This window comes from Micromys minutus (genome assembly GCF_963924665.1).
Source record: "Micromys minutus genome assembly, chromosome: 15".
Lineage (NCBI taxonomy): Eukaryota > Metazoa > Chordata > Mammalia > Rodentia > Muridae > Micromys > Micromys minutus.
In genome coordinates this window covers 49,236,472-49,252,092 of record NC_137984.1, presented here as the reverse complement: position 1 = coordinate 49,252,092, position 15,621 = coordinate 49,236,472, and the positions used below count along the sequence as shown (strand labels likewise).

General features: G+C 46.2%; 1 protein-coding gene across 1 annotated transcript in view; it reads left to right on the top strand.

Moving 5' to 3' along the window:
* Positions 1-15,621, top strand: part of SETD7 (SET domain containing 7, histone lysine methyltransferase) — a 44,636-nt gene that overhangs the window by 9,656 nt on the left and 19,359 nt on the right. Inside the window, exons 2-4 of the mRNA XM_080929350.1 lie at positions 464-593; positions 9,400-9,601; positions 15,199-15,388. Coding sequence (XP_080785476.1) covers positions 464-593; positions 9,400-9,601; positions 15,199-15,388 — 522 coding nt within the window. The remainder of the gene's footprint in view (positions 1-463; positions 594-9,399; positions 9,602-15,198; positions 15,389-15,621) is intronic.

Below are 15,621 nucleotides of genomic sequence, written 5' to 3'. Positions count from 1 at the left end.
AGAGAGAGAGAGAGAGAGAGAGAGAGAGAGAAGCTTGGGACATTCATTCCAAACGTAAGTACTGTGGGGGAGCTCAGACAGTGGTAACCCGCCGCAGAGGGTCCTTCTGACGGTACATCCCAGTCGCTGGGAAAAGTCAAACCTGTGCAAACTCTCTCCAGACGGGCCCCGGCCTTTCAGTGTAGACCAGTCAGTTCACAAAGCATTCAAAATATCGAGTAGATATCCTGAGTGAGGGTGAGAGTTTGTCACACTTGGTCCTCTCAGGACACGGAAGTAGGGGCTGGAATGACAACTCAGCCATTCAGGGCACTTGAATTCAGCTCCCAGAACCCATGATGGACAGGACAGCTCAAAACCACGTGTGATTCCGGACGCAGGGAATTGATGCCCTCTCCGGCCTCCCTTGGCAGTTTCTGAGACTTGTCCAGCCATTCTGAGCTGACGATTTCTCCTTCCCCAGGGCACCTGGACGATGACGGATTGCCACACGGGCTCTGCACTGTCACCTACTCCTCCACGGACAGGTTTGAAGGCAACTTTGTGCATGGAGAAAAGAATGGCCGTGGGAAATTCTTCTTCTTTGACGGCAGGTAGCCCCCGCTCTTCTGTTTTATCTGGGGGCATGGATACGAATGGAAGGGTTCGATTAAAAGTTTGTGTATAGCTCATGCAAAAGGTGAGAGTAACCCACCCCTACATGTATGCAAGGCTTTGGTGGCCAGAAATGACAGTGATGGCCAACCTGAGGTGTGCTGAGCCTGGGATGTGTCTGTCCGGTGATGTTCTGCCGTGGCAGATTTAGCGCCCCACCCCCACCCCCACCTCCATGCACCCCCATCTTGCACAAATTCATTTCATGGCCACCCAGTTCAAAAAGCCTATCGTAGCTTAATAACATCACACAAGGTCGAAGGCAGGAACAGACGCCCACAGTCTGATCTCACATGGACCGTGGCACATATATGCCCACACTCACGCATGTCCACACACATGTATATCATATAGACACATTCACTGGCACAAGTTCAATACCCACTGGCTCCCTGTCCCCAGGCGTTGGCAACAATGTTACCTCTTTCAGAATCCCTCTTTCCAGAAGGTAACTCCCTGCTTCGTTTCCATGGCAATTTAATCATAGTTTTTTTTCTGAAAAAAAAAATGTCCAGTTTCCCTTTGTGCCCAGGTTGTTTTTGTATTCATTCAACAATGTATGTTTTTGTAAATGACGTATTTCCGTTTCCTTGAGTGCACAGCCTCTGCCTATGATGTCTTCTATGGTCTATGGTTCTCTTAACTTGATAGTTTAAAATAATGTAGCAAAGTCCTTGCCAAGTGGATGTGGGAACTGAAAACAAGTTAGAGTTTATCCAGATGACGGCGCATGCACGCATACACACACTCACACACATGGACATGTTTATACTTTGAGTTTGGTGTATACACACACTCACACACATGGACATGTTTATACTTTGAATTTGGTGTTTAGATGAGGCTAGCCAACAATTAACTGATTCTTAGGGGAAACGATCCAGCAGACTGGTTGTATTTGAAGACACGCCTTCCGGCTTTACAGACCTGGTGAACCAGGGCATTGATGCCTAGATTGAGCATTCGAATGAGGGTGCCAAAATGTGCTCCCTGAGGGACCAACACTCTGAATGCCTTTCCCCATCTGCCTTGCTCACCACTTCCGTCCTCGAGTGCCCTATCTGGTCACCTTGTGCCATACGCTTGCAATAATTTGCATGTGTTTCATGAAGTAGCAAATCTGGAGGAGAGGTGGGTCATGTGCCCAGTAGCCATCGGTAAACCTGCTGGCCTTTCTTTTCTGTTTGATGTGCCTGTTCACTTCTCTAGACAGGGTTTCATGTCACCCAGGCTGACCGCAAACTCACTGCTCAGCCAAAGATGTCCTTGGCCTTCTGACCCCACTGCCTCTGCCTCCCGGGTGCTCAGCTTTCTCCCCCTTTGTAAAATTAAGTCATTTTAAGTTCACATGTGATTTAATGTCTTTCACTGTGGTATTTTTCACATGTCTTCCCCGCCACCCCATGCGAGGATTTGAACCCAGGGCCTGGTGCATGCTATGCCAGACCTTTATCATGGAGATACATCCTCAGCCCATACATCCCTCTCCATCCCTACCCTTTTAAAGGAAAAAAAGAAAAGAATCTAAGTTAAAGAGACTTAGTTCATGAAACTGAGACCTCTGACCTCTCTGATCCTGAGATGTGTGCAGTCAGCAAACAAGATCTTGAGATTCTGTTGGTGCCACACGGTCTGGATGCAGCCTGACACTGGGTAGGTGTGGTCCGGAGACGACTATGGACACAATTTTCTGCCGCTAAGAATGGTTTGGTATCTGCACCTTGGATTTTGCCTGAAATCGCTAATCTGGGTGTTTAGTAGAATTTAACTGTTCTGAGTTCCACCAAAATTTATAAGGATGGGGCAGAACTTGTCATTAGCCTAGAAGTAGGAGAAGAAAACGGGAAAAGGAAACCCTGCGGCATCTACTTTCAAGCTATGGAGTAGGGCTAGTATTAGGGAGTCCTGTGGTTTGTAGCCCAAGATAAAAAGCAAGGTAATTTATCATATATGATTATTCTTTGGTAAAGACTTATTTTTCAGCATTTTTTCTGGACATGCCATCTGTGTGTCAGAGTACTTGCTACTGCATGCTTTTATTTTTCTGTACCCTAGTCACGTGTGCGAGCGTGTTTGTGTGTGTGTGTGTGTGTGTGTGTGTGTGTGTGTGTGGTGTACATGTGTGCATACATGTGTGGAAAATAAAAAGAAGCTCCATTTTTTTCCTCAGTGACATGAACTTTGGTTTTTTTTTTAATTACATAGATTTATTTATTGGGAGGGGCTAGACACATCACAGTGTTTGAGGAGATCACAGCACAACTTGCAGGAGCTGGTTCTTTTTCTACCATAGATGGAGACCAGGATGCCACCAGGCTTAGTGGGAAGCACTATACCTGCTGAGTGTGTTCAGTGTTTGTTTTTAGACAGTGAAGCAGGCTGAGACTGCAGGTCCTTACCACCTCGCCTGTTTTGTTGTTTTTTTAAAGTGGATTCTGAGGGATTAACCCACATCCTCGGTTTGCAAGGCTTTCCAGCCTAGCTATCACCCCAGCCTCCTGCAGGCATTGAGCTATCACCCCAGCCTCCTGCAGGCATTGAGCTATCACCCCAGCCTCCTGCAGGCATTGAGCTATCACCCCAGCCTCCTGCAGACATATTCAGAGGTTGATTCCCTATCCCGGTGTGCTCCGCTGGGAGGGACCCTATAGGCTGAGGGGAAATGAGGGTACCTAAGGTTTCCCAGGTTGTTACAGAGCGCTTGGTCACATTTCAGAGAAGCTGGGGTGGAAATGAATTTTTAATTCTTACTGAGGCAAAATCCTTTATGTGTTCCTGACCGAACCAAGTAAGTACATGTGAATTTACAATCCCGTTTCACTTATGAAGAAACTTTCCCAGATTCCCTAGTGAGAGTTACAGTTAAGGTGAATTCACTCCTACTTGTGTTTTGATATTTTTTCCCTTTTGAGACCAGGTCTCCCGTGCCCAGGCTAGCCTTGACCTTACTATGTAGCTAAGATAACCTTCAACTCCTGATCCTCCTGTGTTTACCTCACAGATGTGAAAAACACTGGCTAAATTCACCTTTAGAGCTAACTTCTTTCCTTTCTTTCTTTTCTACTACATCTGCTGCTCCATTCTGATCACCAGTGAGGAAACAGTGACCGGTCTTCTTTCTTGCTGAGCTTTCTTCATTTTTAAAGACTTATTTATTGTATAGAAGTACACTGTAGCTGTCTTCAGACACACCAGAATAGGTCATCAACTGGATCCCATTACAGATGGTTGTGAGCCACCATGTGGTTGTTGGGAATTGAACTCAGGACCTCTGGAAGAGCAGTCAGTGCTCCTAACCACTGAGCCATCTCTCTAGCCCTTGAGATCACTTCTTAACTGTTCCTCTTGGTTGGTGGTTGCATTTGCTTTTTTTTTTTTTTTTTTTTTTTTTTTGGTAACTCTGGTTGTCCTGGAGCTCACTGTATAAATCAGCCTGGCTTTGAGCTCCACGTGCCTCTGACACCCTAGTGTAAGGATTAAAGGTGTGTGCAGCTACACCCTTTAGCTAGAATTGTGACACTTTCCAAGGAGCCCTAGGATGCACTTAGCTTCTCTGTGGGTACAGTAGCACTTGCTAGGAGCCTGGCAGAGGCAGAGCACTCTGTCCCCATGCCTGGGGACGAGGTGGATGATGGTGGTGACTAACCACAACCGGATGTTGTTACTGTAGTCTTTGTTCATTACAGTGGCTTAGAAGCCTCCTATGTTAGGGAAAACATCAAAGTGTCACATGTCAAGTGTCCCATGTCCTAATACCAATACACACACGCAACAGTCAACTACTCCAAAAAGTGTGGCGCCCCCCCCCCATCAGCAAACAAGCAATTCGGCACCAGACACCAAGTGGTATCACACATTGCAATTCAGTTCTACCTGGGTTCTGTTCACCTCTCATAGTTCTGGAGGGCTGAAAGCTTTGAGGTCAAAATGCTGTTAAATCTGGCCAAGACCTGTTTCTTGCTTACAGATGGATGCTTGCTTATTCTGTTCCTTCATCCTCCCATGGTGGAGAAGGAAGCCTGAGAAAGCTTGTTTGTAAAAGGGCAGAAAGCCCACGACTTTGGAACCTGATACTCCCCTCCGCCGCCAATAAGACTTCAGTGCACAGGTTTTACAGGGGCCTAAACAGCCCATGGCAGTCCCTTTTCAAGGGTTTTATTTAAAGAAAGAACTAGGTTTTGCTAACTGCTGTTATTTTGAGTCTTTGTGATCATCAGATTCTCTAGGCTCTCATCCTCTGTTAAAACAAAATCAAAAGCAGTTTTGAAGCTGTCCGGCATATGGCCCGACTCCTTGCAGAAAGCAACTCATCCCGCCTGCCCCTCCCACCTTCAGAGATTAAAGGTGTTAGCGGGGAAGTAGCTTTGGGTGGTTTCAGACTCCTTCACCTTCCTTGGCTTTCAGTGTTAGGTAATAGCCACACAAAATCATTCCTAGAACAAGGTTCTCAGACTAAGAACCTCAAGTTTGATTTGTTAGAGACAGGACTTGGAAGTAGAATTCAGATTCATTTTTAAGGTTCTTTCCCAGCTGTTGTGCTTCAGAGGACATGCTAGCAGGTGTGTCCAGCCTTTTGATAAGGTTCAGACTTGAAAACCAAGAAGTAAATCTTAAAATTTTAAGCAAGTTGGAGATTTAGTATTGGCCATATCCGTGGCTATCCCAGGCCTGAAAGTCCCCGGCTGCACACACCTGCTGGAGGAACGGACTGGTGGTTAGGCCCACGGAGTAACCACGAGTAAGGTCAAGTTTTCTAAATATCTGTATTTCAGATACTACAGAGGTGACTTTCAAATGGAGATGGTGATATTTGAATAAAATGAAGGCGCACCCACTGGGGTGAGAAACTGCTACATTTCTCTATTTTAAGTATAGTTCCTAAGTTCATTATTTCTGCAAACCTAGCACCTCATAAAATGAGCTTTGGTAAAAACCATACCAAAAACAAATTTTAAAAAATAAAAAGGCCTTTATATGTGAGAAGAAAGAAATGTAGTTAAATCAAACTTTTCCCTAAGTTGTTCAGTGTTTGCTTCAAGTACCATTACCAGAAAAATCAATCAATCCAAAGACCATGTTTGTTATTTCTTAATATCATGAGAGTCTGGCAAAATGTTAAAAGGAAACATGGGTTAAAAACATTAAAACTAGGGCTGGAGAGGTGTCTCTGTGGTTACGAGCACTGAACTTTTCCAGAGGACTCAGGTTCAGTTCCCAGCACCCACATTAAATGGTTCCCAACTGTAATTCCAGACCCAAGAGATCAAACATACACACACACACACACACAGTGGGGGAGAGACAGAATAAAATTGAAACAGCTACAGCTGTTAGCAGTGGCCTCTGGGAAGGATCAAGAGTTCATTCTCAGCTACATAATGAGTTCAAGACCAGCCTGAGGACAAGAGAGCTTGTCTTACAACAGTCAAATACAGAGGTGAGCATGATGGTGCAGACATGTAACCCCATCACTAAGAAGACACAAGGATCCTATGTTTGACGGCTAGCCTGGGCTATACAATGAGCCCCTGTGACGGGGTTTGGGGGTGGAGAAAGGGGGAGGAGGGAAGGAAAGAGGACAGAGAGGAGGAGGAGGAAAATGCATGATGTCCACATGAAGGTCAATCAAATACTTTGGATAGGAATGGTAAAAATCTGTACTTTCTGTAGCTTGAAGGTATTTGGTTTATTTTGTTTGTTCCAATAAAAACATTACTTTAAAATTTTTAGCACAAAAGATATCTATTCCTTCCTTTTCCCATTCAGTTGGGTCATTCATAAATTACAGGAGAAGCATGTCTTTCGTCCCTCAGACTGTGGTTTTAAGGGCTCTTGGGTTTGGCGTGAGTGTCCCGCTGTAGGACTGAGCACTGGGTGGCAGTGCTAGAAAGTGCCTGGGAAGCCGGCAGGGCAGAGCAGCTTCTCACCAGAGTGAGGTTGGGCTCACAAAGAGGCAAGACAAGCCCTGAAAACAATGGGGACCGAAGCCAAACAAGATGGGTCAGTGGAGTTTGGTGTAGAGGCACCTCCTTTAACACACTTAAAGATTTAAGACGCAGAGGCAGGCAGATGTCTTGAGTTCGAGGCCAGCCTGGTCTATATAGTGAGTTTCAGGACAGCCAGGACCAACCCTGAATGGCAAAGACAGACAAACATGAGTCAGTGGATAAAACTCACCTGATGCCCCGAGCTCAGCTCCCAGGACCTACAGTGGAAGGAAAACCTGATTCCCACGTCCTCGTTCCTCCAAGTGCAAGCCTGACATTCATAAACTCACACTCCCAAAGCTATACAAGTCACAAGAACACTGACTTGTCCAGAAGACCTGTGCCTTTAAGATTTGGTCACGAATATCAGAGGGATTGGGGTGCTTGTCTATTGGAGTAATACCCAAGTATACACAGGAACATGTTGAGTTCTGCTGAGAATCTAAAGTCAAACAGGTTGCAAACAGGCCTAGCAAATAAAACAATTGGTTTTAACTTAGAACAATCAGTTTAATTAATAGTTCCAGCAACAACAATAAAGCATTTGGGCAATACACCTGCTGAAGTTCATAGCCTGTCTAAACTTCAGGCTTCACTGGGCATCTTGTGTCTAATCTGACAGTCCCTCCCGGAAGTGAAGAGGATGGTTGACTCGATTCTCTGCGGTCTGTGCCCACCCCCCTCAGTTGATTAGCAATCCTTCTCCGAGCGGCTCTTTTTTTTAATTGAGTGGTTCTAATGACAGTTGCGTCTCATTAATTCAGCTTCACTGAGTTTAGAGTTTTGGTTATTTATGCAGAAGCAATGTTAAAGTATACTTTATTCCTTTCGTGAATTTAATAAGCCTATTTGTCATTGATAATACAAACAAACGGGAAAGAGAACTATTTATCCCCTTGGGAGACCACAAGTAGTGTAATTACAATGAAATCAGGAGCTGTCAGCGTTCGGGCTGTGAATTTCATTTAATAATTACAGATCATTCTCAATCACAAGACGAGGCTTTCGTCGGCAGGGGCGGGGACAGCCCGCTCAGTCCTTTGCCTCGATTTGTTCTACCTGCCCCAGAACATGATGCGCATCATGCCCGCTTGTCCCACTTAACCAACCTAGTACACCGTGTACGCTTGTCCTAGTGTGAGGCTGTATTCATCCTGCCTACCCAGTACGCAGTGTGAGCTTACCACAGAGGACTGTCGGGCCGTACATGTCCCGTGCACCATGCTGGCTAGAGCCCCACACAGTGCTTTACTACTCCGACACCTGAAAACGAGTGCTCGCTGCATCTGTGAATAAAAGCTGGTGTTATTTAAGCCGTCTTGATTTCTGGGTATCTTATATTTCAGTTTTAATCTTTCATTTGCATATGTTTATTTTGTGTGTGGATATTATGTGTAGAGAGGCGTAGGTGCCATTGCTACGTGTGGAAGTCAGAGTACACCGTTCCTCAGTGGGTTCTCTCATTCCATGATGGGTACCCAGGGGATCAAACTCATATCCTCAGGCTTGGCGGCACACACCTGTACCCACTGAGCCGTATTGCTGACCCTTACATTTTAAATTCTTAAAATGATTTGAGCTGCTCTTTCCTTTATTCCAAATGGAGTTTTTGGAAAACTTCCATTACGTAAGGATATTGGGCGCAAAGCACATTTCTGAACTTCCAAGTGCACGTTGTGAGGACAGAGGTAAGAAGAGAATAGTGAAATTACCACAAACACACCGTGAGCTTTCTTCTGGTCCAACACCACAGGGCTCAGCCTCTTGTCAGACTGCTGATCTTCCTCCTTTACATGTGTATGCGAACACGTGTGCAGCTGAGACACACAGCACGTGCCTCAAAAGTTCCTAGAGATTATCATGGAATCTAGGTGTTGAAGCAGCTGTAGCATCTAGATTTGTGTGTATATATGTGTGTTGTTGATACAATGACAAAATCATCTAATGACACACTTTGGAGAGCCTGTCCCTGCCCTTAGGGAATGCATGGCTGTAAAACAAAAATAAGGCCCCCCTGACTCCAAAGGGAAACAAAGGTGAGCCTTTGGATGGGATGCCAGTTACCTTGCTACTGTAGAGTGTAAATATAATTCGTGGCTTGAAAGTAAGGTGAAGACCCCTGCATTTGAGCCATTCAAGGGGGGCCCACGAGGGTCAGTGAGTGCTGGCCCACAGGGCAGTGAATGACCAGCCTCAGATGAGGCTTAACAGCAGAAATGAGAAATGCCAGTGCCCGGTGTAAGCTGCGCATCTGCCTGGCCACAGAGACTCGGGGAGATGAGACTTGTTCTCAGCCCAACCTGTGACTTTTTTCTTTTCTTTCCTTCGTCAGAGAAAAAAGACTCATAAAAACCAGGAGATGATGGGTTAAAGATTTTTAGAACCCAGAGCCTTGGGCATGTTAGGTAAATGCCCTACCAACAAGCTGAGATCACCAGCCATTTATCCATCTTTTGGCATTTTTCCTAGCCATCAATCTCTGGGAACTCCAGCTGTTGTTTTGGATACAAGTAAGGGTTGAAACAGCCCGGCATGTGGGTCCTTGGACCCGATCCTTTGTTTTTAAATGGCTCGGTGGGTAAAGGCACTTGCCACCAAGCCTGACAACCCAATGATCCCTGGGACCCACACAGTGGGATGAGAGAGCCAACCACAGCAAGACATCTCCACCTGCCGCTGACTGTATTAGGGTGGGGAAATGGGGGGAGCTCTAGCCCCACGTCATCAGACTGTCCCTTCTGTCCCCCCTTGCCTGCAGCACCCTGGAGGGATATTATGTGGATGATGCCCTGCAGGGCCAGGGCGTCTACACCTATGAGGATGGTGGTGTTCTGCAAGGCACCTACGTGGATGGGGAGCTGAATGGACCAGCCCAGGAGTATGACACGGACGGCAGGCTGATCTTCAAGGGACAGTACAAGGACAACATCCGACATGGAGTGTGTTGGGTCCATTACCCGGTAAGCTGCCACCTGTTCCCTCTGAGGGAAAGAAAGCAACATGATTTAAGCCAATGTTCTGACTGCTCACAATAAATAGTAAATGTGAAGGCATGGTCAGCCGCTAAAGATGGGAGTTTCTGCTGTTGCTTGCTCGGACTTAGATGGCAAGGCTTAGATTTGCTATTAATTACTCTTCTGAGTCATACCGAGTATTGCTGAGTATTTACTCATCGCTGGGACAAACTAATTTTATTGTACCATTATTAAAGTTAAAAAAAAAAACTTTTAATTCCTTTATCCTATAGAAAGAACCAGAAAGCTATTTCAATGTTGAAATACATATGGGGGGTGGCTGGGTGTGGTGATGCATGCCTTTAAATCCCGGCTCATAGGAAGATCCAGGATAGCCAGGACCCTGGGGGGGGGGGGGGGATAGGAAATATAGGAGAGGAGAGTCAGGATCTCACCCTGTGAATTATCTCACCTCAAATTCACTATGTAGACCAGGCTGTCCTCGAACTCATAGAAATCCACCTGCCTCTACTTCTACCTCACAAATGCTAGTATTAAGGCATGTGCCACCACACCCAGCTGTTTTCTCCAGTCTCTTACATGTGAGATGGAATCTGGCAGTTTCTGGTCTTTTTGGAGTTACCACCCCCCCCCCCCTGCTGTTTGCTGGTGAACAGCGAACACCTTCACCCCTCCCCCAATCTCCAGGGCAGACTATCTCACCAGTGGCTCTGTTCTTTATAAATCATTTACTCAACTGAGGAGATGGCTCAGCAGATAAGAATGCTTGCTGAAGGTAAGAGGACATGAGTTCAAGTCCTCAGAAACCAAGTAAAAAGCCTGGCTTGGTCTCTTAGGCACTCACAGCTTTCACTGGGGTTTCATGGGAGGATCTCTGGGCTTGCTGGTATACCTCAAGTTCAGTGAGCTCCAGTCTCAGGGAATAAAACAGAGAGTGGCAGATCAGGACACCTAACATCATCCCACACACAGCTGGTTTGTATTTATTTTTGAGGCAAGGTTTTCCGATATAGTCCTGGCTGACCTGGGGGCTCACTGTGTAAACCAGCCTGGCCGTGAACTTACAGAGATCCACCTGCCTCGGCCTCCCTAGTGCTCGGATTAAAGGCGCACACCACCATGACTAGCCACACAATTGTTTTTTCAACCAGTTGACATAGTTTCTGTGTGTCAGTCCAGCTGCTAGAGGAGCCTGAGCACACACTAAAATTTATAAAGAACTGTGCCCTAAGGAAAGGATATGGTTACTGTTTGTCTAAGACATCGCCCAGCATTTTTAGGCATCCTGATCAGCTCTGATCCATTGGGCGTCATTTGGGTCTAGATAGAGGCAGACAAGCCGATGGGCTGGGCCCAGGTACCTGTAGTTCAGGGCAGGGTGAGATGCCTTCTGAGTGGCCAGGCTGAGATCCACGCTGCCCGGAGCTGAGGAGCTACTAACCTCTGAGAGACTTGTCAGAAAAAGGAGCGGAGCCCGTGTAGGCAGAAGAGGAGAGACAGCCGAAACCGGGATTCCCAGAGACGCCCACTCCCTGCCATTTTCCCCTGACTAGGATCAAGGGAAGTCCTGTGATGAGACCGAAGGCACAGCTGAGACCATCTCCTGCTTTCATCTCACTGGCTATAGCAAACCTAAAAATGTCTCTAAAAATGACATCTTTGGAGAATATTTTATGTGTTCTTTGACCAAGCCAGCTCAGTCAGTCAACAGGTTCTCCAGCCCAGGATCGAGGATTAAAAAGAAAAAAGACATTTAGACTACACTGTAGCATGAGCCCAGCCAGTTCTGAGGCCGAGGTGGGCTTTTTATTCCTAGTCTGCTGTTACACCCTTTTAATTAAGGTCAGTTCTAGGTTAAGGGAGAAAGCAAGACAAATAAACAGAGTAGTCAAGGAACAAGCGAGGCAATAAAGTCCCCAGATCACAGTGATACCTGAGCCTACGTCCCTGTCCTAGCCCAAAGTCAGATTCTTGCCTGAAGCCTACTACTTCCTCTGAAGCCTAAATAAGATTCCTGCCTGAAGTAGCCCTGCCTCCTTGTGCAGGCCCAATGTCAAATTCCTGACAAACGGCCCCCAAAGCTCTCCACATCTGATGATTTCATACATGTGTACTCAACATGTCTTCATCATATGCATGCCCCAGGTCTCCCCCAACCCACCCCAGACACCCCAAAATGTCAGTTCCCACCTTTGCGTCCTTTTCCCCCTTTTTTCCTAATAATCCAGTTAGTGCTGCTGCAGCCACCGCAGCACAGGGAGACCTGCCAACAGCTGTAGCAACGGTTCACCCTGTGGTCTTCTCAAACCCCAAGAGCCGATTGTTGGGAAGTAATAACTAGCTGTCAGAATGGCGGACAACACGTGTATGTGTTGAGAGTGGAAGGCGCCGGTCCTGTCTGGAGGCTGTCAATAAAGCAGCCATCAGTGATGGGGCACTGCAGGTGTCTCTTGAGGGACAGTGCCTTGGACCCACTGTAGGTACATCATACCTTGTTAAATCCCCATCCAAGGGAGAAAAGTGTTGTCAACAAGCCTTTGACCTGCCTTCTCACCAATTGCGCTAGGGGGAGCCAGCGAGCAGAAGAAACCAAGCAATGACCTCTTCCCCTTAATGTGCAAGAATGAGACTAGGAAACCAACTATTTTTTGCCTATTGTTCCAGTGAGATCGCTCTAAGAACCGCTCCTTTCGAAAATCTCCCTCTAGTTATACAAAAGCTTTGCTGGTGATGTTTTGATTTTTGAGACAATATTGTGTAGCCCAGGCTGGCCTCAGATTCTCCGTAGTTTCAGAGGACCTTGAACCTCTGATTCCCCTGCCTCTGTCTCCTAAGGGTTGGAATTACAGGTGTGTGCCGCCAGCTCTTGCAGAGCTGAGACTCAAACCCGGGTGAACGCTAGCAAGAGGTACCATGTGCTCAAACTGGGTTTGCTTTGATTTTAGCTTCCAGTGCATTATTTTATTTTATTTTATTATGTAAAAAAGCCAAAGGATTTCTGTTTTGTCAGTGCAAAGTAAGAAATTTGGCTTTTGAGAGGAAGGTGAGGCAGAAATGTAATGGCTCCTGCTAGTTACGACATGTAAGAATAACACACACCACGCGCTAACACGCTGTGTCAGCAGCAGCAGCCTGAAGGCAGATCACATTTACAGACTATCCGTTTACACTGCGTTAGCAAGAATTAAGTTCAGAAGGACAAAGAGCACCAAATGTCACCTTCTGCATTTTCTGCGCATGAAAACCGATGCTGTATATTTTTCCTCAGAAGTTGTGGAATTTATTTTAGCTTATAATCTCTCCCCCACCAAAGATCGGGTAGACTGGTGAGCCGTGCGACCTGTGCATAATGTCACTTATTCCTGTCCCAATAAGCAGCCCTGAGGGTCACATGAGTGTCCCCCTGCATTGCTACTCTGCATAACTGTTTCTAGCTATCTGAGCTGAGGACATTAACCAAGCTATCCGAGATGCCGTGGTACCAAATAGTTTAGCAAGCTTACAAGTGACTTTGATTGGTAAGTTATGCCATAAGGACTTCAGCAGATGGCCCATCTCTTGCTTCCTAAATTGAATTATCTACGGTACTATGGTAGCCCGGTTCAACTAAAACATGTCTGCGGGATGACTCAGTAAGGAAAGGTGTCTGCCACTAAGCCAGACCATGATGGCTCCCCTGGGATCCACATGTTAGAAGGCGAGAACTCACTTCTGCAGGTTGTCCTCTGACGTTAACACATGCACCGTGGCCCATGCTCACCCATGCGAATACACGTGCATGCAGGGACATGCACACAAAATAAAAATACCAAGCATCTGTTGATTACCTACTGTTACCCTGGCACCTGCCAGGACATAGAGTTACTCAGGCCTTTGTCCTAAGGAAGGACACAAAGCTGGCCCTGCTCCCAGAGGGACTCAGGGACCCACCAATGAAGAAGGAAAGAAGTGATGTATAAGAGACGACCTTTTTTTTTTTCTTCCTCCACACCCAACTTTGGTTTTTCCAGATGGGGTTTCCCTGGCTGCCCTAGAACTAACTATGTAGACCAGGCTGGCCTCACAGAGATCCTCTGTGGGTACCTCTACCTTCCAAGTGCGGGGGAATAAAGGCATGTGCCACCAATGCCTGGCTAGCCCAAATGAATTCTTAAGTCCATAGAGATTTAGCTCAGAGGTAGAGTGTGTAGCATGTCTAAGCACACAAGGTCTTGAGCCCTTCATCTACTCCTAGTCTACAAATATATCTTAAGATTTATTTTATATATGAATACATTGTTGCTGTCTTCGGTCACACCAGAAGAAGGTATCGAATCCCATTACAGATGGTTGTGAGCCACCATGTGGTTGTTGGAAATTGAACTTCAGACCCCTGAAAGAATAGTCAGGTATCTTAACCACTGAGCCATCTCTCTAGCCCAATAGTAGTAGTAATAATAATAAATTTTTAAAGTACATTTTAACTGAAGGTTTTGTTGTTGTGTTATTTTTGAGACAAGATCTCTCTATATATATAATCCTGGCTGTCCTTGGATAGATCGGGTTGGCCTCAAACCCACAAAGATGAGAGATCTGCTTGTCTCTGCCTCCCTATTGCTGAGATCAAGGGTGTATGAGACCACATCCAGCCTTCAGGTTTTCTTAGCAAACTATTGATGGGTGGGTGAGTTGGGCATTCCTGCAGTTCCGGCCCTTGAGACGCAGACACGGGGGCCATGGTGAGGTTACAGCCAGTCTGTCCAGTATAATGAATTCAAGGCCAGGCTCAAAAACATAGCAAAAACTTCTTAAAATTAAAAAACAAAAAGGAAGACAGACGGACTGTAGAGATGGCTCAGTAGTTAGAGCTCATCCAGAGGACCCAGGTTCAAGTCCCAGCACCCACATGTGGGTCACAACTGTCTGAAACCCAGCTCCAGGCCTGTTACCCTCTTCTACTGCATGCACACAGTTCACAGACGTACATGCAGGTAAAACAGCCGTGCACACAAATAATTTCAAAAGAAGTGGGTTTTAAGAGGTAAGACCATATGACTGGCAGATAATAATACTCTACTATAGATACTTGTGCCCTCTTTTTTATTTTACTTTTTTCTTTTTTTGAGGGAATTTGAAACTGAAACAGTTTGTAGCCTAGACTGACCTCAAACTCAGAATCCTCCTGCCTCAGACTTTAGAATGCTGAGATTACAGGTGTGTGTTGTAATGACATAGCTTATATTTCCCCTCAAATGTTGGCAGTTACACTGAGTGAAACGTGTTTGTTTCTTAGATAACACAAGCCAGAGTGCTTGTAGTTAGCCCAGGATTATAAAGTACCCTTCGGTCTCCTCTAAATGAGGCATGTATGCTCCTGTGCATAGAACACTCTAGAAGCATATTTGTATGTGGCAGAGTAGCTAGCTACCTGCAGAGGCATCAAGAACTTTTGCTCTTGTCAAAAGCTCTAGATTTTTAAGTTTAAAAAAGATAAATCAGTGTTGACGTTCTTCACCGTGGAGTGTGGAAGAGAAACATCTTGAACTCGAGCGCTAAGATGAATCCTTTATATAATAGCTCCGCATTTTGGTTTCTTCTGCCAGGATGGAGGCAGCCTTGTTGGGGAAGTCAATGAAGATGGGGAGATGACGGGAGAAAAGATAGCCTATGTGTACCCTGACCAGAGGACTGCGCTCTATGGGAAGTTCATTGACGGAGAGATGCTTGAAGCCAAACTGGCCACCCTCATAGCCACTGAAGAAGGGAAGCCGCACTTTGAGCTGACGTCGGAAAGTAAGTTGGATCCCGTGGGGTGACAGGTTGAAGAGGTTTCTTTCCTTCTCTGCGTAGCCCACTTTAATGGAGTGTCAGTCAGGTTTTGGCAAAAACCAGACCCCTCCGTGGCCCCTCCCTGCTTTCGGACAACAAACGTATATCTGCTGTGTCCTCAGATTCAGCTGGTCTAGCCTGGGCTGGGCTAGTAGGGCTCAGCCAGGCTAGACTCCCAAGCGGCTGGTCAGATTTGA